The following is a 24,071-nucleotide window of genomic DNA, read 5'->3' on the forward strand; positions in this document are numbered from 1 at the left end:
CAACCTCTGAGCCAGTACACCTGGGTTCAAGTCACTCCAGCTCCACAGGTCTTTAATAAGAACTCTGAACTAATTGTTTGAAAATACTAAGATGAGACAGTCTGGGACCTTCTTGTGGCACAATGGTAGTGTCTCTACCCTAGACCAGGAGGCCCAGGTTCAAGTCCCATCTGATTAGAAAAATAGATTAATAAAAAGAATAACTGGGGGGGTTCTCAAAAAAGAGACAATTTGACTCTTGTGGTGTCCCTATCTCTGAACCAGGAGGCCCAAATTTAAGCTGGAGATGTGTCATAACATGTCTGAACAAGTTGAACAAAATAACTACAAGAGCTGAGTTCTTCCCCATTGGGTATTGGTTTCTGGACAGGGAAAGATTCCAGAAGGGAAAATGGAGATTGGCTTTTGTACTACACAATGGATTTGCAACAAACCTTTGTAAGTAAATCACTGAAATGTTTGTTGCTGCGAAAGCAAAATAGTTGGGTATCGGCATATAAAACCTGGAGCTCAATGCCAGATTCAACAATTCCACACCATAGCCATTGTTCCCACTCTATTGGACCAGCTGGTGCTGCAAATGGCTCAGCACATGCCTATTACAGTGCTCTTAGACTGATCTTTCGATACGGTGAGAAGCAAAGAAAAAATAATCACCGACTTGCTTGTACCTCATTCCTTTCATCACTTAATCACTCCTGCTATCCACCTTAACTCAAAGCTTCAATATCTTTCTTTTCTTACACCTCCCTTTTCCCTGCCACTTTTCTTGTTTAATACCTGTTACACCTTTAACCTTTTCCAGTTCTGTTGAAGTCATCAATTTGAAATAAGTCAACTGGCCATACTGCAATACTCCCCTCCTCACCTTTGACACGATGACTTCAAAATCTTTTAGGAGAGGCTAATGCAGCCTAAACATCTTGGAAAGACGGCATCTTGGACAGTTCAAGACTTGGTCAATTACTGCACTGCGAATACCAGCCTGAACAAAGTCCCTTGTGGTTTGACAGCACCACTCAATTAAAAACCTTTGTGCAACTCAGGCAGAGTTTCCCTGCCCAACTATTACACTATAGAGATTATAGAGAGGTTAAATAAGATCAGAAAACATAGTTAAAATTCTTTTTATAGAATGCTGTACAAAGAAATGAAATCCAGTTTAGTAAATATCTGTCAGGACTGTGAAGAATGAATGGTTTCATCAGGCACAAAATGGGTTTTCCCTTTTAACAAAATGGTTAATTTACTCTATTTAAAAATCCAGACACGGGCCATCTCATTATCTCACTGAATGGATCAGTGAGTTCCCTCAGGTGAACCATCGACTCTGATGCTCTTTCAAAATTTCCGTTAGTTTTAAAGAGCTTTCCACCCATGACAAGGAGACAGAGTCTAAAGTTTGTTTCAGAAGCTACTGATGTTAAACAAACAATTGCCAGGCTTCAAGGCTTTGTTAAACTTGGTTAGTTACTTTAGTTGGAATAAATCAAGATAACTCAGGAATCAGGCAAGAAGCATGACAGTGTTTAAATGACATTTGAATAAGTACATGAGAGGAACTGTTTGGAGGGATATGGGCCAGGAGCAGGCAGGTCAGTCTAGTTTAGGTCGGGCGTATGTTCAGCACAGATTAATTGGAACGAAGGGTCTGTTTCCATGCTGTATTACTCTATGACTCTAATAGAATGAACCTAAAGCAGAACTAAACTCCAATAAATGATACAAAATACCACACCATTGGGTACCAATAGCCAAATAATATGGAAATAAGACACAGAACACAAACCCTAATGTGTTTGTGAAAGAAGAAAATAACAACTTAAATTCATATAGCACCTTTACACCCTCAAAGTGCACAGTCAATAATACATCTCTGAAGTGTAGTCACTGTTGTCATGTAGAAAACATGCCAGCTAATTTAAGCCTCAAGTTCCCACAAATAGCAATGCCATTTTTCTCTGTGATGTTGATTGAGGCATAACTGTTAACCAAGACACACAAAACTACCCTGCTCTTAGATTCATAGAATCCCTACATTGTGCAACAGACCATTTGGCCCATCTGTCCCTCCAGAGAGCATCCCTCCCCTATCTATCCCTGCAGTTCCCATGGCTAATCCACACAACCTACATGCAGCTGAGAAGACAAATAAGACTTCAGCTTGACACATCACCTGTATGTCTGACAGTGCAACACTACCTTAGTACTGGCACTGGGAATCTTGCTCACTATTATTTGTTCATGTCTTGAGTGGAACTTGAACCCACAACCTTCTGACTCACAGCATAGAAAGCTAGTGCCTTCTATAACATTTCTAAAGAGAATGATAGAACTTAGAAATTAAGAACATACCAGGAGCTAGGAATAAGATGTAGAACATGTTAATTTACATTGGGATCATTGTATATTCCCTCCCATTCCAACTTCCTAAATCTTCCAATTGTTAAGATTTTTACCTTTGGAAATCTATACATTCTCAGCCTTAACCTTTCACTTTTGGTGGCTTGAGTTTTAACAGAAAAGCACAGGTAAGGGGTACAAAGGTCCAGCAGGAATAAGATAGTACAAAGTGAGATAGCACATGTTCAGCTGCAAGAAGTGGTTACCTGTGGTTTTTGCATCAAATACAGTGACTGAAATTCACTGAAGGTCAAATCAGAAAACTGGTTGAGTCCCACTATATTAAACAGAATTTACAAAAACAATATTAGATTTGCAAGTTTTCAGAAGATTTGTAACTTAGGTTGAGGTTCTGTTTGTAGGTTTGCTCGCTGAGCTGGAAGGTTTGTTTTCAGACGTTTCATCACCATACTTGGTAACAACGACAGTAAGCCTCCGGTTGAAGCACTCGTGGTGTGGCCCGCTTTCTATTTATGTGTTTAGGTTTCCTTGGGTCTGTGACATCATGTTCTGTGGTGATGTCATTTCCTGTTGTTTTATCCATTTACCACTCCCTGAGAAAAGGAACAGGAAATGACATCACCACTGAAATGATATCACCAAACCCAAGGAAACCGAAACACATAAATAGGAAGTGGGCCATGCCACCAGTGCTTCATCTGGAGGCTCACTGATGATGTTATCTCGTATGGTGATGAAACGTCTGAAAACTAACCTTCAGTTCAGTGAGTAAACCTACATGCACAATATTAGATTCTTTCAATCCTTGTAACAATGGGTGATCCTGCATTACTTTTTATATTTTACAGTAATTATTACAGTGCCAACACCTTGGGACTCAAGGATAATCGATGTTACAGTAAAAGTACTACTTTATGAACGTAACTGACAAACTGTATAGTTAAATCATGCATAAGAGGTACAGTTAGTAAGTTTTCAGATGACACCAAAATTGGAGGTGTAGTGGACAGTGAAGAAGGTTACCTCAGATTACAACAGGACCTTGATCAATGGATTGAGAAAGGCAGATGGAGTTTAATTTCAATAAATGTGAGATGCTGCATTTTGGGAAAGCAAATCTTAGCAGGACTTATACACTTAATGGTTAGGTCCTAGGGAGTGTTGCTGAAAAAAGAGGCCTTGGAGTGCAGGTTCATAGGTCGTTGACAGTAGAGTCACAGGTAGATAGGATAGTGAAGAAGGCGTTTGGTATGCTCTCCTTTATTGGTCAAAGTATTGAGTACAGGAGTTGGGAGGTCATGTTGCGGCTGTACAGGACATTGGTTAGGCTACTGTTGGAATATTGCGTGCAATTCTGGTCTCCTTCCGATCGGAAAGATGTTGTGAAACTTGAAAGGGTTCAGAAAAGATTTACAAGAATGTTGCCAGGGTTGAAGGATTTGAGCTACAGGGAGAGGCTGAACAGGCTGGGGCTGTTTTCCCTGGAGCGTCGGAGGCTGAGGGGTGAACTTATAGAGGTTTATAAAATCATGGGGGGCATGGATAGGATAAATAGACAAAGTATTTTCCCTGGGGTCAGCAAGTCCAGATCTAGAGGGCATAGGTTTAGGGTGAGAGAGGAAAGATATAAAAGAGACCTAAGGGGCAACTTTTTCACTCGGAGGGTGGTACGTGTATGGAATGAGCTGCCAGAGGATGTGGTGGAGACTGGTACAATTGCAACATTTAAAAGGCATCTGGATGGATATATAAATAGGAAGGGTTTGGAGGGATATGGGCTGGGTGCTGGCAGGTGAGACTGGATTGGGTTGGGATATCTGTTCGGCATGGATGGGTTGGACCGAAGCGTCTGTTTCCACGCTGTACGTCTCTATGATTCTATGTACAGGATTACAATAATAACTCATTTACATAGCACTTTTAACCCAATGAAGTGCACTCCACAGGAGCATCATAAAACATAGTACAACACAGACTGACAAAAGGAGACAAAAGGTCAGGTATTGGTGACACATGTATTACAGGGTTGTGAAATTCCTTTGTCATTGTTCCACTGAAACCATAGGGGTAGGTTTACACAAGAACAACTTCAATCACCAATCTTTCATATGCCCTGAATAAATCTAAATTAGATCATTTCCTGGTCTGCCACAAGAAACCATTTCTGCTGTTGCAGAGTCTGGGAGTTGGGGAATTATCTAACATTACAGCTGGAGCTTTGAGGAGTGAATTTAGGAAACATTTTAACACAAAAGCTGGAAAGAGTTTGGAACTCTTTCACAACAGCAATTGATACTGTATGAATCTCAAACTAAACCCAATATAGATAGTGTTTAGCTAACCAAAGATAGTAAGATCAGGTGCATGAAGTTAGATTGCAGATTCACCATGATCACTGAATGACACAATTGGCTTGGTGAGATAAGTTATCTCATCCTGTTCTTATGTTCCTTTTTGTTTCCCTTTCCTCTCTTTATAATTTTCTGTTCGCCGATCTATTTGGAAATTTAGGAACAGAGGAGCTTGTCAAGCACTTATAATACCATTCCATTAGACCACGACTGTCATGTATCTTCACTCTATCTACTTCTATCTAACAGAAATTGATGGTCATGATTTCAAAGTTTTCAATTAAACTCCAGCCTCAACACCTTTTTCAGAATGGTTTCTACTCCTATTTTTGGGGGGAGTGATTTTTAACGTCATTTCCTGAATGGCTTAAATCTGGTTTAAGGTTATGGTGATAGATTAGAATAGATTCCCTACAGTGTGGAAACAGAGCCTTCGGCCCAACCAGTCCACACCGACCCTCCAAAGAGTAACCCACACAGACCCATTTCTCTCTGACTAATGCACCTAACACTACGGGCAATTTAGCATGACCAATTCACCTGACCTGCACATCTTTGGACAGTGGGAGGAAACCGGAGCACCCGGAGGAAACCCATGCAGACACGGGGAGAATGTGCAAACTTCACACAGACAGTCGCCCGAGGCTGGAATCAAACCTGGGACCCTGGTGCTGTGAGGCAGCAGTGCTAGCCACTGAGCCACTGTGCCACCCCTTATTCCCTTATTCTGGACTGTACTTCCCTGGCCAACAGTAGAACATCTGAGGAGAACCGGTAAAAAAGCAGCTACAAAACTACCCAAGTGAACTTACTTTGAAACGAGTGTCGACCTCTGTTATGAGCGTCAACCTTTCTCTTGTTTTGAATGAAAGTCTGGAGCCTGTGCTCATACTCTTCTGGGCCATAGATTTTTTTGTGCTGTTTGCAAAGAACAAAAATAAGTAAAACATCACTCAGAAGCAACAACAACCACCCATTTCATATCGTACTTTTAATAAACAAAATTACCCCAAGGTGCTTCACTGGAGCAATTATCAAATAAAATGTAGCCCTGAACCGTGTAAGGAGATAGTCAGACACAGGACCAAGGGTTTGATGAAAAAGATCAGAGAGAGTATCTGAAAGGAGATCAGTGAGGTGGAGAAGTTAAAGGAGAGATTTCCAGCATTTAGAATCTTGCCGCACAGAAGGAGGCTGCTTAACATATCACCTCTTTGAAGAAGCTAATTGGTTCACTGCTCCTGCTCTTTCCTCACAGCCTTGTTCAGATTTTCCTCTTTAGGTATTTATCCATTTCCCTGGTGAAAGCTATATTTACTTGAGCAGCTACTGAGCATTCCAGGTCACACCCAACTCACTACTTCCAAACAACTCTTCTCACTCCCTTCTGGGTTCTTTTTTGCCAATTACATTAAATTTGTGCCTTCTGATTATCAGCTTCCTCAGCAGTGAAAGTGATTTATTTTGCAATACATACAAACCTTCTTGAGTTACTCTGGTGACCCAACTCAATGCACTTCACTGCCAAGCACACTGTTCGTATTTCAGTAACCTGTTACACAGACAAATACTGTCTGTCAATTATTCTGTGCACATCAAGATTCTTGAAATAGCAATGATTTGTTCGGGATGTTGTTGGTTTGCTGGGGAGTAAGGGCCAGGCGATTGGAAGATCGTCATTCCTCTACTTCCAATAACGTCATGGGATGTTTCACATCTAACTGTCTGCTGAAACTGGAACCATCTTAATTTAACAATTCTTCCAAAGAGCAAGACTCCTTCAGAACAAAAGGGTGATTTTGGCAAATCTTGAAATGGATCTTGAAAGAACAAAATTGATTTGTTCACTCTGCCAAGTTTCTCTTCCCCAAAGACTTTCTTGTCTCAACTCATACAGTCTAACGAAAGGCCCTCAGAGAGGATCAGGAGAGGTGAGAACCCTAAGGCAGGCAGTCATCATTACTGTGAAGAGTGGGTGGACCATGTGGCAGATAGTCAGAGACAGAACTAGATTCATTGGAGTTGATGGTAGTGAGAGAGAGAGAGAGAGAGAGGCACAAACCCTGTGCTTTTGGAAGTGAAACAGAGTGTGGTGCTAAAAAGCTTCATAAACAGCACAGGGAGAACAGGGCTAGGAGCTTCTCAAACAACACAACAGCAGCTTCACAAAAAGAAGAGCAGATCTGTGTGATAGAGACAGTGGCAGTGAGAGAAAAAACCAGCACAGGAGCAAGCTCTTTCAACCGGTTTCAACCTGTTAGAGCTGCAGTGTGATGTCACAGGAAAACAGGAAGGTGATTGGTGGGTACTTTTTCAGAGTCTCTTATGATTGGACAAATTAGTTCAAAGAAGGACGAGGTGTTATTATAACAAAAGATTACATTTAAAAAATTACTTTTAAAATATTTTGCATTTAATTTAATGAATTAATAGCCGAGATGGCTGGGCAGGCAATGTGTTACATCTGTGATATGTGAGAGATGGTGGACATTGTTATGACCCACAGTGACCACATTTGCAGCAAGTGTTGCCTGCGTGAGGAAGTTCAGCTCATATCTGATGAGCCAGAGTCTAAGCTGTAGATACCTGACCTATCATTGAAGGCGAGAGGTACCGATGCTATGTTTCAAGAGGCAGTCACACCCGTTCAATTAATTACATTCAGGATTGGGTTGTAGTCAAGGAATGGAGGATCCAGAGTTTGGCTTTGGTGCAGCCCCACCAGTGACCTTGTCCAATAGCTACGATTGTGAATGAGGACACAGACTGTAGCGAGGATAAGTGAACTGACCACAGTACCATGGTCCAGAGAGCCATGCCAATAAAGGGAGGAAAGGGAAATGTAGTAGCAATAGGGATAGTATAGTTGGAGAATTGGATACTGTTCTCAGCCAACAGGATTTGATAGATGGGCTAATATGCCTAGGAGCAGCAGATGGAGGTTAATTTAGATAAATGCGAGGTGCTGCATGTTGGAAAGGCAAAATCAAGGCAGGACTTACATAATTAATGGTAAGGTCCTGGGGAGTGTTGCTGAACAAAGAGACCTTGGAGTGAAGGTTCGTAGCTCCTTGAAAGTGGAGTCTCAGGTAGATAGGATAGTGAAGAAGGCGTTTGGTATGCTTGCCTTTATTGGTCAGTGCATTGAGAAAAGGAATTGCAATGGCATGTTGCAGCTGTACAGGACATTGATTAAGCAACTTTTGGAATACTGCATTCAATTCTGGTCTCTCCGCTGGAGGAAGGATGTTGTGAAACTTGAAAGGGTTCAAAAAAGAATGATAAGGATGTTGCCAGGGTTGGAGGGTTTGAGCTGTAGGGTGAGGCTGCATAGGCTGGGGCTGTTTGCCCTGGAGCATTGGAAGCTGAGAGGTGACCTCATAGAGGTTTATAAAGTCATGAAGGGCATGGGTAGCATGAATAGCCAAGGTCTTTTCCCCAGGGTGAGAGTCCCAAACTAGACAGCATAGGTTTCAGGTGAGAGGGGAAAGGTTTAAAAGGGACCTAAGGGGCAGTGTTTTCATGTAGAGGGTGGTGCATGTAAGTAATGAACTGCCAGAGGAAGTGGTGGAGGCCGGTACAGTTACAACATTTAAAAGGCACCTGGATGAGTGTAAGAGTAGGAAGGGTTTAGAGGGATATGGGCCAAGTGCTGGCAAATGGGACTAGATTAGATTAGGATATCTGGTCCGCATGGACAACTTGGACCAAAGGGTCTGTTTCCATGCTGTACATCTCTATGATTCTATGAATATGACTTGATAGCCATTTATGGTAATATGGTTGCAGAGTGACCAAGACTGAGGACTCAATATTCAAGAATAGACAAAAGAAGAGAAGGGTTAGCGTTGTTAATAAAGGAGCTGATCGCTGCGGTGGTGAGTAGTGTTATAGATGTAATAATGTGAAGTGGAGCCATACTGCATTAAAAAAAAGAGAAACAAGCCACAGGTAGGAGTCCTCTACAGGTAACAATAGAGACTGACTCAATATTGGACAAAAGTCTGAATCAGGAAATAATGACGGCATTAATAATAAGAAAGGTTGTACAATTATAATGGGTGATTTTAATCTGCAAAATGACAAGACAAATCAGATGAGCAATGAAAATATAGAAGATGAATTTGTGGGGTTCATTGAGAAGTGTTTCTTACAGTAGTACATTGCAGAATCTACCCAGGAACAGGGTATTTTAGATCTAGTAATGTGTAATGAAGTAGGATTAATGAAAGATCTTATAAGTAAGAATCTACTAGGAAGTAGCAATCATAACTTGATAGAATTTCAAATTCTGTTTCAGGGGAGCAACTTTGATTTGAAACCAGTGTGCCCAACTTAAATAAGGGCAATGACAGATGTATAAAGACAAAGTTGTCTAAAGTGGGCTGGGAAACAGACTAAAATCAGTGGTGATCAGTGGCAGACATATAAGCAGGTTATTTCATAACACTCAGCAAAACAATTCATTCCAGTCCAACAGGAATTCACAAGAAGGATGAATCACACATGGGTAACAAAGCTGCTAGAGGACAGTATCCAATTAAAAATTAAGGTATGCAAAGTGGCAAAAAATAAGCCAAAGGATTGAAACTTTTCAGGAAGCAGAGCAGTAACTAAACAGTTAAGAAAGAGAGGGAGAAATGATTATGAAAGTAAGTTGCTAAGAAATTTAGTATGAATGACTGCGCAAAAATTTGGCAGGTAGAAATTAATGTAGGAACAGGACGGCGGCATGGTGGTTCAGTGGTTAGCACTGCTGCCTCACAGCACCAGGGTCCCAGATTTGATTCCAGCCTTGGGTGACTGTCTGTGTGGAGTTTGCACATCCTCCCTGTGTCTGCGTGGGTTTCCTCTGGGTGCTCCGGTTTCCTCCCATAGTCCAAAGATGTGCAGGTCAGGTGGGTTGGCCATGCTAAATTGCCCGTAGTGTTAGGTGCATTAGTCAGAGGGAAACGGGTCTGGGTGGGTTACTCTTCAGAGAGTTGGTGTGGACTTGTTGGGCTGAAGGGCCTGTTTCCACACTGTAGGGAATCTACTCTAAAAAAAAATGTGAGAGGTCAGGCATTATAAAGGAAGAATCAAAAGGTAGGCAAAGAGGTATTGTCCCTAACCCTGTAACGAGAGGCCAGACACAAGTCCCACTGACTTCAGTTATACAGTCATAAAGTCATACAGATGTACAGCACGGAAACAGACCCTTCGGTCCAACGCATCCATGCTGCCCAGATATCCTAACCTAATCCAGTGCATTTGCCAGTACTTGGTCCATATCCTTCCAAACCCTTCCTATTCATATACCCATCCAGATGCCTTTAAGAATGCTGAATTGTACCAGCCTCCATCACTTCCTCTGGCAGCTCATTCCATACACGCACCACCTCTGTGTTAAAAACGTTACCCCTTGGATCCCTTTTATATCTTTCCCCTCTCATCCTAAACCTATGCCCTCTAGTTTTGGACTCCCCCACCCCAGGGAAAAGACCTTGTCTATTTACCCTATCCATGCCCCACATGATTATATAAACCTCTATAAGGTCACCCCTCAGCCTCTGACGCTCCAGGGAAAACAGCCCCAGCCTGTTCAGCCTCTTCCTGTAGCTCAAACCCTCCAACCCTGGGTGACATCCTTGCAAATCTTTTCTGAACACTTTGAAGTTTCATAGCATTCCGTTCGATAGGAAGGAGACCAGAATTGCACACAATATTCCAACAGTAGCCTAACCAATGTCCTGTACAGCTGCAACATGATCCCCTACTCCTGTACTCAATCCTCTGACCAATAAAGGAAAGCATACCAAACGCCTTCTTCACTATCCTGTCTACCTGCAACTCCACTTTCAAGGAACTCTGAACCAGTACTCCGAGGTCTCTTTGTTCAGCAACACTCTCTAGGAGCTTAACATTAAGTGTGTAAATCCTGTGCTGATTTGCTTTTCCAAAATGCAGCACCTCACATTTATCTGCCACTCCTCAGCCCATTTGCCCATCCAATCAAGATCCCATTACACTCTGAGGTAACATTCTTCACTGTCCACTACACCACCAATTTTGGTGTCATCTGCAAACTCACAAACTATCCCTCCTATGCTCACATCCAGATCATTTATATAAATGATGAGAAGTAGAGGACCCAGCACCGATCCTTGTGGCACTCCACTGGTCACAGGCCTCCAGTCTGAAAAACAACCCTCCACCACCACCCTCTGTCTTCTACCTTTGAGCCAGCTCTGTATAAAAATGGCAAGTTCTCCCTGTATTCCATGAGATCTAACTTTACTAACCAGTCTCCCATGAGGAACTTTATTAAATGCCTTACTAAAGTCCATATGGATCACATTTACCGCTCTGTCCTCACCAATCCTTTTTGTTACTTTTTCAAAAAACTCAATCAAGTTCGTGAGACATGATTTCCCACGCACAAAGCCATGCTGACTTGTCTTTCCAAATACTGTACATGTAAATCCTGTCCCTCAGGATTCCATTCAATAACTTGCTCACCACCGACGTCAGGCTAACTGCTCTATAGTTCCCTGGCTTGTCCTTACCATCTTTCTTAAATACAGGCACCATGTTATCCAACCTCCAGTCTTCTGGCACCTCACCTGTGACTATCGATAATACAACTATCACAACAAGGGGCCCAGCAATCACTTCCCTAGCTTCCCACAGAGTTCTAGGATACACCTGATCAGGGCCTGGGGATTTATCCACTTATGCATTTCACGACATCCAGCACTTCCTCCTCTGTAATATGGACATTTTTCAAGATGTCACCATCTATTTCCCCACATTCAATATCTTCCATGTCCTTCTCCACAGTAAACACTGATGCAAAATACTCATTTAGTAACTCCGCCATCTCCTGCGCTCCACATAAAGGCCGCCTTGCTGGTCTTTTGAGGGGCCCTATTCTCTCCATAGATACCCTTTTGTTCTTAATGTATTTATAAAAACCCTTGGGATTCTCCTCAACCCTATTTGCCAAAGCTATCTCATGTCCCCTTTTTGCCCTCCTGATTTCCCCCTTAAATATATTCCTACTGCCTTTGTACCCTTCTAAGGATTCATTCGATCTCTCCTGTCTTTACCAGATATATGCTTCCTTCTTTATCCTAACCAAACTCTCAATTTCTCTAGTCATCCAACATTCTCTACACCTACCAGTCTTCCCTTTCACCCGAACAGGAATAGACTGTCTCTGGACTCTTGTTATCTCATTTGAAGGCTTCCCATTTTCCAGCCGTCCCTTTACCTGCAAATATCTGCCCCCAATCAGCTTTTGAAGGTTCTTGCCTAACACCGTCAAAATTAGCCTTCCTCCAATTAAAACTTCAAATTTGAGATTCAGGCTATCTTTTTCTAATCACTATTTTAAAACTAATAGAATTATGGTCGCTGGCCCCAAAGTGCTCCCCCACTGACACCTCAGACACCTGCCCTGCCTTATTTCCCAAGAGTAGGTCAAGTTTTGCTCCTTCTCTAGTAGGTACATCCACATACTAAATCCCCAGAAAATTTTCTTGTGCATCTCCTTACAAATTTGCTTCTCAATTTCCCACTGACTATTAGGGAGTCTATAATACAATCCTAATAAGGTGATCATTCCTTTCTTATTTCCCAGTTCCACCCAAATAACTTCCCTGGATGTATTTCCGGGAATATCCTCCCTCAGCACAGCTGTAATGCTATCCCTTATCAGAAGTGCCACTCCCCCTCCTCTCTTGCCTCCCTTTCTATCCTTCCTGTAGCATTTGTATCCTGGAACATTAAGCTGCCAGTTCTGCCCATCCCTGAGCCATGTTTCTGTAATTGCTATGATATCCCGTGGGCGGCACGGTGCACAGTGATTAGCACTGCTGCCTCACAGCGCCAGAGATCCGGGTTCAATTCCTGCCTCAGGCGACTGACTGTGTGGAGTTTGCACGTTCTCCCCATATCTGCGTGGGTTTCCTCTGGGTGCTCCGGTTTCCTCCCACAGTCCAAAGATGTGCAGGTCAGGTGAATGGGCCATGCTAAATTTCCTGTAGTGTTAGTTAAGGGGTAAATGTAGGGGTATGGGTGGGTTGCGCTTCGGCGGGTCGGTGTGGACTTGTTGGGCCGAAGGGCCTGTTTCCACACTGTAATGTAATCTAAAAACTCCCAGTCCCATGTTCCTAACCATGCCCTGAGTTCGTCTGCCTTCCCTGTTAGGCCCCTTGCATTGAAATAAATAGTTTAATTTATCAGTCCTTGTTTGTTCTCTACTTTGTTACTGCCTGACCTAACTGCTTCCCACCTGTACCAGTCTCACATTGATCTCTTTCCTCACTATCTCCCTGGGTCCCCCCCACCTTACTAGTTTAAATTCTCCCGAGCAGCTCTAGCAAATTTCCTTGCCAGTATATTAGTCTCCTTCCAATTCAGGTGCAATCCGTCCTTCTTGTACAGGTCACTTCTACCCCAGAAGAGATTCCAATGATCCAAAAATGTGATCCCTTCTCCCCTGTACCAGCTCCTCAGCCATGCATTCATCTGCTCTATCCTCCTATTCCTATCCTCACTAGCTCATAGCACCAGGAGTAGTCCAGATATTACTACCCTTGAGGACCTCCTTTATAAATTCCTCCTAACTTTTTATATTCTCCCTTCAAAATCTCATCCTTTTCCCCTCTTATGTTGTTAGTTCCAATGTGTACAATGACCTCCTGCTGGTTCCTCTCCCCTTCGAGAATATTCTGCACCGTCTTTGAGATATCCTTGATCTCGGCACCAGGAAGGCAACACACCATTCTGAATTTTCACTGCTGGTTGCAGAAAAGTCTATCTGTGCCTCTGACTAGAGAGTGCCCCATCACAATCGATTGCTTGGAACCTGATGTAACCCTCATTATGTTAGAGCCTGTCTCGATACCAGAAACTTAGCTGTTCATGTTACATTCCCCTGAGAGTCCATCACCCCCTATATTTTCCAAAACAGCATACTTGTTTGAGATGGGGAAAGCCACAGAAGACTCTTGCACTACCTGCATAGCCATCCTCCCTTTCCTGGAGTTAACCCACCTACCTGACTGTACCTGCGGCTTTTCTCCCTTCCTATAACTGCCATCCATCACACACCCTAGCTCTTGTAAATTTCTTATTGACTGTAACTGCTACTCCAACTGATCCATGCAATCTGATAGGATTCACAACCAAAGACACTTCCTGCAGGCATAATCATCAGTAACATGGACATTCTCCCTAAACTCCCACATCCAGCAGGAACAGCATATCACTCTACTAAAGGCCATCTTTGCTCCTTCACAATCTACAGACTCAGAAAATAGCACCGTTGTTTTACTCTAAAAAACAGGGCTCCAGGCTAACTTAGTGCTTATGCTTTATACTATTGAAATTTAATGAAGAGACAGATCTCAATAAAACATATAATAAAGAAAGAATCCCACTCTACTCACTACTGTGGACGTACAGAAAGGTTACACTTAAAAACTATTTACTTATCTATTCCTGTGCTGTGAGTTCTCCCATACAGGTTCCTCCAAGGTCTACTGTGAAGTTCGCTGACCTTGGAGGTCATGATACATGAACTCAAACAGCAAAGCTGGTAACTGTGCAGATTCACTGCTGTGTCAGATGACAGTGTAGGTTTCTTTCTCTCTCTCCCTCACTGACCATGTGGTCACTGCTTTTTTTCTGTCTTTCTCCTTTTAAAAGTGCCATTGTTTTGATTTTATTCCCCCAAAGTTCCAAAACAATGCAACAGCATGTAACACCGTAATTGCTGCTCCTGGAATTTGAGGAAATCACCTCCAACACCTAAAATACCTCAAAAAATGAGAAGCTCTTACAGCCACAATTGTTTCCCCATCCTCCATCTTCGATTACCCAGAATCCTTTCCTTGTGTAGTAACATCGCTGAACAAGTTGATAAGAAAAGACTGGGTCAAAAGGCAATTATTTAAATATATGGAGACTGCAGCAAAGTGCAGCAAGAGAGATGTTGGTATTCTTGTGTAGAAAACAAAGGGCTCACATGCAGCTGCAGCGTGTAATTAATACAGCAAATAGAACTTTTGCTTTTATTGTGAGCAGAGTTGGAGTCTTAAAAAAAAGTCTTGTTATAAGTGGACACAGTCATCATGGGGCCACACCTGGAGTAGTGTATATGGTTTTGGTCCCCCACAGTTTAAATAAAAGATACACTGGAGCCTGTTTAAAAGAGATTTCCAGGCTGATTCCTGGGATGAAGGTATTGTCTTATCAAAAAAGGCTAAACAGATTAGGCCTTTATTCATTTGAGTTTTAAAAAATGATGGGTGATCTTATTAAACCATATAAGGTTCTGAAGGAGTAAAGATTCTGCAGGGCTTTTAGATATGTTGAGAAGATGTTTCCACCAATGGGGCATTTCAGCCATAATCTTGTTGAATGATGGGAAAGGCTTCTGAAGGATTGAACAACCTACTCCTCTTCCCTTTTTTTTTAATGTTCCCAACACTTTCCAATACTAGGGAAAGTGAAAGGGACAGAATCACAGTCTCTCAATCCTTTCTCCAATGCTGGTTCACTCTCCATCCTGAAGACTCTTCTGCCTCCTGTTTGTATGATCTTTGCTTTGAAATCCAATAGGAAGAACTGGTCCATGCTCAAGAGCCACCAGAGAGTCCCCTACGAGGCAGCACATTCTAGTAATCCCATTGGAGAACTTTAACAGCAGTTGAAGCAAGTTGCCAAATATAAACAATGACCCAGCACTGACAAACAGGCATATGTGATAGAAGCAAAGAAAGGTCCATTTGGACAGAAAAAAAAGGAAAGAAATATTTACATTAAAAGAAACTGAAAGAACTGCAGATGCTGGAAATCTGAAACAAAAACAAATTGCTGGAAAATCTCAGCAGGTCTTGCAGAATCTGTAGAGAGAAAGTAGAATTAATATCTGGGTCCAGTAACCCTTCTTCAGAACACGTGAAATAAATTTTTGAAAGAAATGTTTACCTTTATCATCCATTCCTTGAAATAACTTATCTCTGAAAAACCAACAAAAAAAAATTACTGGCAGTGAATACATTTTTAAAAGTTTATTTTGTTTCCTATAGCACTGGACTTTTGTTATTCTCTTCAATACTGTCTCAGGTTGATCAATATTCACCCAAACAATGCTGTCCCAAGTGGCCACTCCATGTGTGCACTCAGCTAAATAAAGTGAACTGGGAAACTGGGTTAAAATGGAAACAATAGAGACCCAATGACAGACTTTTAAGGGAACATTTAATTATACCTAACAAAGATTTATCCCAGTGAAAAAGAGAGACATTTTAAGAAGGATGCATCATATGTGGCTGGGTAGGTTAAAGTTTGAATTTAGTTGAAAGAAACACTGCGCAAATCAGCAAAGAACAGCAGTAGGTCAGAAGCTTGGACAGATTGTAAAGCCAGCAAGAAAATGGAGAAAGTAGAGTGTAAGAGAATAAAATAATAAGTCATAGTAAGAGTGTGACAAGTATGTAGACAAGAAAACAGTAACTAAAACTAGTGTCAGTCCTCTGGAGCTGGCATTGGTGAGACCATATCCAGAGCACTATGTGCAGGTTTGGCCTCCTTATTTGAAAAGGATACATTTGTTTCAGAAACAGTTCAGAACAGGTTCAATCAACTGATTCTTGGGATAAAGGGCTCATTCTAGGAAGAAAGATTGACCAAGTTGTATCTATAACAATTAGAATTTAGAAGAATAAGAAATGATCTCAGTGAAACACACAAGATCCCTGACAGATTTGATAGTCATAGCCCATAAGGTCATACAGCATGCAAACAGACTCTTCAGTCCAACCAAAGATAGTCAAATCTGTACGTAGTCCTATACTAAACTAGTCCCACCTGCCTAGGTCTGGCCCATATCCCTCCAAACCTTTCCTATTTATGTATATATCCAAACGTGTTTTAAACGTTATAATTATACCGACATCCATCACTTCCTCAAAAATACGATGGGTCCTGGGAGGCTATTTCATCATTTGGGGTAGGTTAAAACTAGGGGGCATAGTTTAACTCATCCTTCTACGATGGAGTTGAGGAGAATGTCTTTTTCTCAGCGGGTCACTTGTCTGTGGAATCCTCTTCCCCGAAAAGTGGTGGAGCTATTGCATTCTGAGGGTTGTCATGGCACAGTCCAATATCCTGTTTACACCTAACATATGCTTCCTTCTTTTTCTTAACCAAACCCTCAATTTCTTCAGTCATCCAGCAATCCCTATATCTACCAGCCTTCCCTTTCACCCTGACAGGAATATACTTTCTCTGGATACTCGTTATCTCATTTCTGAAGGCTTCCCATTTTCCAGCCGTCCCTTTACCTGTGAACATCTGCGCCCAATCAGCTTTTGAAAGTTCTTGCCTGATACCGTCAAAATTGGCCTTTCTCCAATTTAGAACTTCAACTTTTAGATCTGGTCTATCCTTTTCCATCACAATTTTAATACTATTAGAATTATGGTCACTGGCTCCAAAGTGCTCCCCCACTGATACCTCAGTCACCTGCCCTGCCTTATTTCCCAAGAGTAGGTCAAGTTTTGCACCTTCTCTAGTTGGAACATCCACATACTCAATCAGAAATTTTTCTTGTACACACTTAACAAATTCTTCTCCATCTAAACCCTTAACACTATGGCAGTCCCACTACCATCCTCTGTCTTCTACCTTTGACCCAGTTCTGTATCCAAATGGCTAGTTCTCCCTGTATTCCATGAGATCTAACCTTGCTAATCAGTCTCCCAGGGGGAACCTTGTCAAACGCCTTACTGAAGTCCATATAGATCACATCTACGGCTCTGCCCTCATCAATCTTCTTTGTTACTTCTTCAAAAAACTCAATCAAGTTTGTGAGACATGATTTCCCACGCACAAAGCCATGTTCACTATCCCGAATCAGACCTTGCCTTTCCAAATACATGTACATCCTGTCCTTCAGGATTCCCTCCAACAACTTTCCCACCACCGAGGTCAGGCTCACTGGTCTATACTTCCCTGGCTGGTCCTTACCACCCTTCTTAAACAATGGCATCACGTTTGCCAACCTCCAGTCTTCCGGCACCTCACCTGTGACTATCAATGATCTCAAATCTCTCGGCAAGAGGCCCAGCAATCACTTCTCTAGCTTCCCACAGAGTTCTCGGGTACACCTGATCAGGTCCTGGGGATTTATCCACCTTTAACCATTTCAAGACATCCAGCACTTCCTCCTCTGTAATCTGGACATTTTGCAAGATCTCAACATCTATTTCCCTACAGTCTATATCCTTTTCCACAGTAAATACTGATGCAAAATATTCATTTAGTATCTCTCCCATTTTCTGTGGCTCCACACAAAGGCCGCCTTGCTGATCTTTGAGGGGCCCTATTCTCTCCCTAGTTACTCTTTTGTCCTTAATATATTTGTAAAACCCTTTTGGATTCTCCTTAATTCTACTTGCCAAAGCTATCTCATGTCCCCGTTTTGCCCTCCTGATTTCCCTCTCTCCCCCTTGAGAACATTCTGCACCTTCTCTGAGACATCCTTAATCCCGGCACCGGGGAAGCAACACACCATTCTGATCTTTCGCTGCTGGCTACAGAAATGTCTGTCTGTACCTCGGACTAGACAGTCTCCTAACACATTTGATCTCTTGGAACCCGATGTACCCCTCATTGCATTAGAGCTAGTCTTGGAACCAGAAACTTGGCTGTTCGTGCTATGTTCCCCTCAGAATCCACCCCCCCCCCCCCCTCCACCACATTTTCCAAAACAGCATGCTTGTTTGAAATGGAGATAGCCACAGAAGACTCCTGCACTAGGTGCCTACCTCTCTTACCTTTCCTGAAGTTAACCCATCTATGTGACTGAATCTGAGACATTCCCCCCCCCCTTCCTTTTGCTGCCATCCATCACATATTGTTGCTGTTGCAAATTCCTCATTGCCTCTAACTGTCTTTCCATTCAATCTGATTGGATTCGCAACCAATGGTATTTATTGCAGACATAATCCACAGTAACCAGTAATCTCTCCTTAAACTCCCACATGCGACAACAAGAACATATCACTCTGCTAAAGGCCATTTTTGCTCCTTCACAATCTACAGACCCAGAAAATAACACCATCTTATTCCTCTATAAAACACTGCTCCAGGTTAAATTAATAGTTATGGCTTATATTTTAAGTTTAATCAAGAGACATATCTCAAAAAACATATAATCAAGAAAGAATCCTTTCTACTCACTACTGCAGACTTTCTGTAGGCCACACTTAAAACTATTCACTTATCTGTCTCTGTGTTGTGACCTTACCCAAACAGGTTCCTCCAAGATCAGTTGTGAATTTCAGTGTTTGTTAATTTTCCCAGATGCACTCCGATGTCCAGTGATACAGGAATTCAAACAGCAAAGGCAGTAACTGTGCAGGTTCATTGTGGTGTCAGTTTCTTTCTCTCTCTCTCTCCTGCACTGACCTCACTATGTGCTTCACTGTTGTAAGAAATGTGACAGCCAAATAGCACAGACCAAGACCCTACAAACTGTAATGTGATAATGACCAAATAATCTATTCATATTAGTTGAGGGATAAATCTCTGTGAGGGTAAAGGGCAAGGCTGGTAGATATGTAGGGAATGCTGGATGACTAGAGAAATTGAGGTTCTGGTCAAGAAAAAGAAGGAAGTATGTCAAATACAGACATTGGGATCAAATGAGTCCATAGGGGAGTAAAAGAGCAGAAGGAGGACACTTAAGTGGGAAATCATGAGGGGAAAAAAGGGACCTGAGATAGACTTCAAAAATAGGATTAAGGAGAATCCAAAAGGTTTCTACAAATACATTAAGGGTAAAACAGTAACTTGGAAGAGAATAGGTCCCAATAAAGATCAGCAAAGCAGCCTATGTGAGATGGGTGGGATACTAAACAAGTATTTTACATCTATGTTTACTGTGGAGAAGGATATGGAAGCTGGAGACCTCGGGGAAATAAATAATGATATCTTGGAAAGTGTCAATATGACAGAGGAGGAGGTGCTGGACGTCTTAAAATGCATAAAGGTGGATAAATCCCTGGGAACAGATCAGGTGTATTCTAGAAATTTGTGAGAAGCTAGGAAAGTGATTTCTGGGCCCCTTGCTGACATATTTATATCATCTATAGCCACTGGTGAGGTAGCAGAAGACTGAAGGTTGGCTAATGTGGTGCCAAGAAAGGTGGTATGGAAAAGCCAGGGAAGTATAGACCAGTGAGCCTGACATCAAAGGTGGGCAAGTTGTTGGAGGGGATTCAGAGGGACAGGATTTACATGCATTTGGAAAGGCACGGACTGATTGGAGATAGTCTGCATGGCTTTGTGTGTGGGAAATAGTGTCTCACTTGATTGAGTTTTTTTGAAGAAGTGACAAAAAAGATTGAAGGCAGAGAAGTGGACGTTGTCTATATGGACTTCAGTAAGGTGTTCGACAGGTTCCACATGGTAGGCTGGTCAACTAGGTTACATCACTTGGATACAAAATTGGCAATAGGAGTCAGAGGTGGTGGTAAAGGACCGCTTTTCAGACTGGAGGCCTGTGACCAGCGGTGTGCTGCAGGGATCAAATGCTGTGTCCACTGCTTTTGTCATTTATATAAAGATTGTGTTGTGAATATAGGAGGTACAGTTAGTAAGTTTGCAGATGACACCAAAATTAAAGGTGCAGTGGACAGTGAAGAAGGTTACCTCAGAGTATAACAGGACTTTGATTAGATGGGCCAAGTTGTGCCAAATGGAGTTTAATTTAGATAAATGTGAGGTACTTCATTTTAGAAAGATAAATCAGGGCAGGACTTATAGACTTAATGATGATGTCCTGGGGAATGTTGCTGAACAAAAAGACCTTGGAGGGCAGAAACTTGATTCCTTGAAAGTGGAGTCACAGGTTGATGGGGGATTAAAGAAGGCATTTGGTACATTTGTCTTTATTGGTCAGACCTTTGAGTGTAGGATTTGGGGAGGTCACATTGCGGCTATACAGCACATCAGTTAGGCCACTTGTGGAGTATTGCATTCAATTCTGTTCAACGACTCCCTGCTATAGGAAAGATATTGTGAAATGTGACAGGGTTCAGAAAAGATTTACAAGGATGTTGCCAAGGTTGGAGGATTTGAGCTATAGGGAGAGGCTGAATAAGCTAGGGTTATTTTCCCTGGAGTGTCAGAGGCTGAGTGGTGACCTTATAGAGGTTTATAAAATAATGAGGGGCATGGATAGGGTGAACAGACAAGGTCTTTTCCTCGAGATGGGGGAGTCCAAAACTAGAGCACATAGGTTTAAGGTGAGAGGGGAAAAATATAAAAGGAACCTGAGCAGCAACTTTTTTACACAGAGGGTGGTGCGTGTATGGAATGAGCTGCCAGAGGAAGTGGTGGAGGCTGGTACAATTACAACATTTAAAATGCATCTGTAAGGGTATATGAATAGGAAATGGTTAGAGGGATATGGGCCAAGTGCTGGCAAATGGGACTAGATTAATTTAGAATATCTGGGTGGCATGGAGGAGTTGGACTGAACAGTCTGTTTCTGTGCTGTATGTCTCTCTGGCTCTACTGGACCAGATTCCAGAAAGAACTCCTGTGCCCATCTTCAAATGAATGCCATTAAGTTATTTACACAAGAGGCCTGTTGGAACCTGAGGTTAACAAGCTCTTCAAGACATGGCAACACAACAGGGTTCAGAAAAGGTATACCAGAATATTATTGGGAATGAAGCGTTTGAGTTATAAGGAGAGGCTGGATGGGCTGGGACTATTTGCACTGGAGTGTAGAAGTTTCCGGGTAATAGAGGTTTATGAAATCACAATGGGCATAGATGAGGTTAATGGCAGGTGTCTTTTCCCTCGGGTGGAGACTTCAAGACCAGGGGACATCATTTTCAGGTGAGAGGAGAAACATTTTTAAAAATGACAATTTTTTTTTACAATCGTGTGGATTGAACTTCCAGAGGAAGTGGCGGATACGGGGACAGTTACGGTGTTTAACAGACATTTGGGTAAATACAAGAACAGGAAAGATTTGGAGAGATAATGGGCCAAGTGCAAACAAGTGGGACTAGTTGAGTTTGAGATGATGGACTAGTTGGACCGAAGGGTCTGTTTCCTTGCTGTGTGACTCCATGAGAATAGCCCTCTGGTAATGCCCAGACTGGCATCCTGAATCTTGTGCTCAAACTGGAGGGAAACGTGAACCCACAACCTTTGAGTGTCAAATAGAACATGCTGCTCTCTGCACCCCTAACACTTTAATTCCCAGAACCCCACTTCCTGGTTTCACACAAGGGGCGACCAGAGAGTGGGTGGAAAAGCCTGAAAGAGGAATCTCCAGATTCATCGCCTCTGGGCAGAGACTGAAAGGATGGTTTGGGAGAGAAGAAAGGGCGTGTGTTGGCGGAGGAACTGAGCCCCCAAAGCCAGTCAGCATTTGAACAGGAAGAAACAGGGGACAGTTGCAGTTTGAGCAAACTCTTTAGTGTTTTACACCACGAATTGAAAACAAATTGTCTGTATCCCTTTAATGGTCTGATCCTAGACGGCATCGCCGTGAGGAGGCCGTTTAATTTGATTGCTGATTGCGAGAGCTCTGTACTTCACCCCATATCCTTGTTCTTTCCCCATACCCGTGCAAATGGTTCCTTTTCATAAGTTAGTAATGAACGTGGTCCGACCAGCCTGCAATGCCCGCTAGATCACAGCAACTCACTCACAAAATACTCTCCTGACTAAAATCACTCGCTGCACAAATGCAGACGCCTCCCTCCGCGAACATATCAAATTTCTGTGCGTGTTCTTGAAGAAAATGTCTGCTTACCCTCGAAAGAAAACTGTGGAAGGCTAGAGACAGCGTACGACAAGAGGCAGATTGGGATAAACGCCTTTAACAACCCCATATTCAGGCAATGCCCCTCTCCTTCCTGTTCGAACTCAGAGCCTTCTACTTCCTCCTCCTGCTGCCTATTAGCAGATGTGAAAGTGGACACAGTTACTGTACTAGTCAGAGTGGAAGTTTACACTTACAGTTTTTTTTCCCAATTGGAGATCGTCAGTGACGAATTGCACAAATTGCGTTTGAGATAAAGTTGTGAAATGAGCACAGTAATAAAACCATGAGATTTCTGTTTCCCATCCTGCAAGTGGTGTGCAGGACACATTACTGCTTCATAATCCTGGCTGCTCTACCAGGTCAACTAACCGTGAGAAATTGGAATTAAACTAACTGCGGGAGATGTGAAAGGGAAAAAATAAATTGCTGAAGAAACTCAGCGGGTCTGGCAGCATCTGTGGAGACAGTAAGCAGACTTAACCTTTCCGGTGACCTTTTGTCAGACCTGAAAACCAGCGGGAAATGGTAATAAGAATGCTTTGGGGAAGAGGGAGGTTGAGGGGTCAAAGAAATAGAGGTGGTGTCCAGAGAGACAGAAAATATGATTGCTGATGAGAAGTGAAAGAGAAATGTTGGGCAGTGGGATAACAGAACAGTGTGAACAGTTGAAAGTGGGGAGGCTGTGCTGGGAGCAACTGGTGCAGATCAGGAACTTGGGGATGTGGGAGGAGGGTATTAATTATGGAGGAGAGAGGACATCCCAGGAGGTTATTAAACTGAATGTTGGATCCTGAGGGCTGTAAGGTACCAAGGTGGAAGATGAGATGACATTCCTCCAACTTGTGTTGAGCTTCACTGGAGAACTGCAGTAGGCCAGAGATAGAAATTTTGGCGTGGGAACACAGTTGCAGTGTTGGAGAAGCAGGCAACAGGAAACTCGGGGCCATTTACACACACACACACACACACAGAGTGATCACCTAGTCTGTGTTTCATTGCCCCAGAGGAGACTACATTGTGAGCAGGGAACATAGTAGACTAGATTGAGGGAAGTGCTCTGCTCCACCTGGAAGGAGTGTCTGGGACCGTCAGTACTGATGAGGAAAGAAGTAAATAGGCAGGTGTTACACCTTCTGCAGTTGTAGGGGATGATACTGTAGGGCTATGGAACTGTGTGGGGGGTTGTTGGGAGTTGTGGGGGTGTGGACCAAGATGTCCCAGAGGGAGCGGTCCCTGTGGAATGCTGACAAGGGAGGGGAGGGGAATGGTAAGACTTGAACCTGGGCCTCCTGGCTCAGAGATAGGGATGCTACCATTGTGCTACAAAACTTGACTCCACTAACATAGCCTTCTGTTTTTTCCTCATGTGCTCATATGGGTTCCAATTAAGTTCAAAAGGACATTGCAACAGGAAGATTTTTGTGAATGTTTTGCTGCAAGAAAATTGCATGACCATGTGTCTCAGAGAGGTCCATCAGCCAATGAATTTGCAGAAACCTAGGGATATCCTT

The 24,071-nt window shown here is 42.7% G+C and overlaps 1 protein-coding gene across 1 annotated transcript in view; it reads right to left on the reverse strand.

Moving 5' to 3' along the window:
* ctsh (cathepsin H) overlaps positions 1 to 24,071 on the reverse strand; it is a 47,527-nt gene that overhangs the window by 20,195 nt on the left and 3,261 nt on the right. The window contains exons 2-5 of the mRNA XM_072565357.1: positions 22,549 to 22,691; positions 15,693 to 15,724; positions 5,528 to 5,633; positions 2,610 to 2,680 (exon numbers count right to left, since the gene is read on the reverse strand). Of these exons, the coding sequence (XP_072421458.1) occupies positions 2,610 to 2,680; positions 5,528 to 5,633; positions 15,693 to 15,724; positions 22,549 to 22,691 (352 nt within the window). The remainder of the gene's footprint in view (positions 1 to 2,609; positions 2,681 to 5,527; positions 5,634 to 15,692; positions 15,725 to 22,548; positions 22,692 to 24,071) is intronic.

Source organism: Chiloscyllium punctatum, chromosome 48, assembly GCF_047496795.1.
Source record: "Chiloscyllium punctatum isolate Juve2018m chromosome 48, sChiPun1.3, whole genome shotgun sequence".
Classification (NCBI taxonomy): domain Eukaryota; kingdom Metazoa; phylum Chordata; class Chondrichthyes; order Orectolobiformes; family Hemiscylliidae; genus Chiloscyllium; species Chiloscyllium punctatum.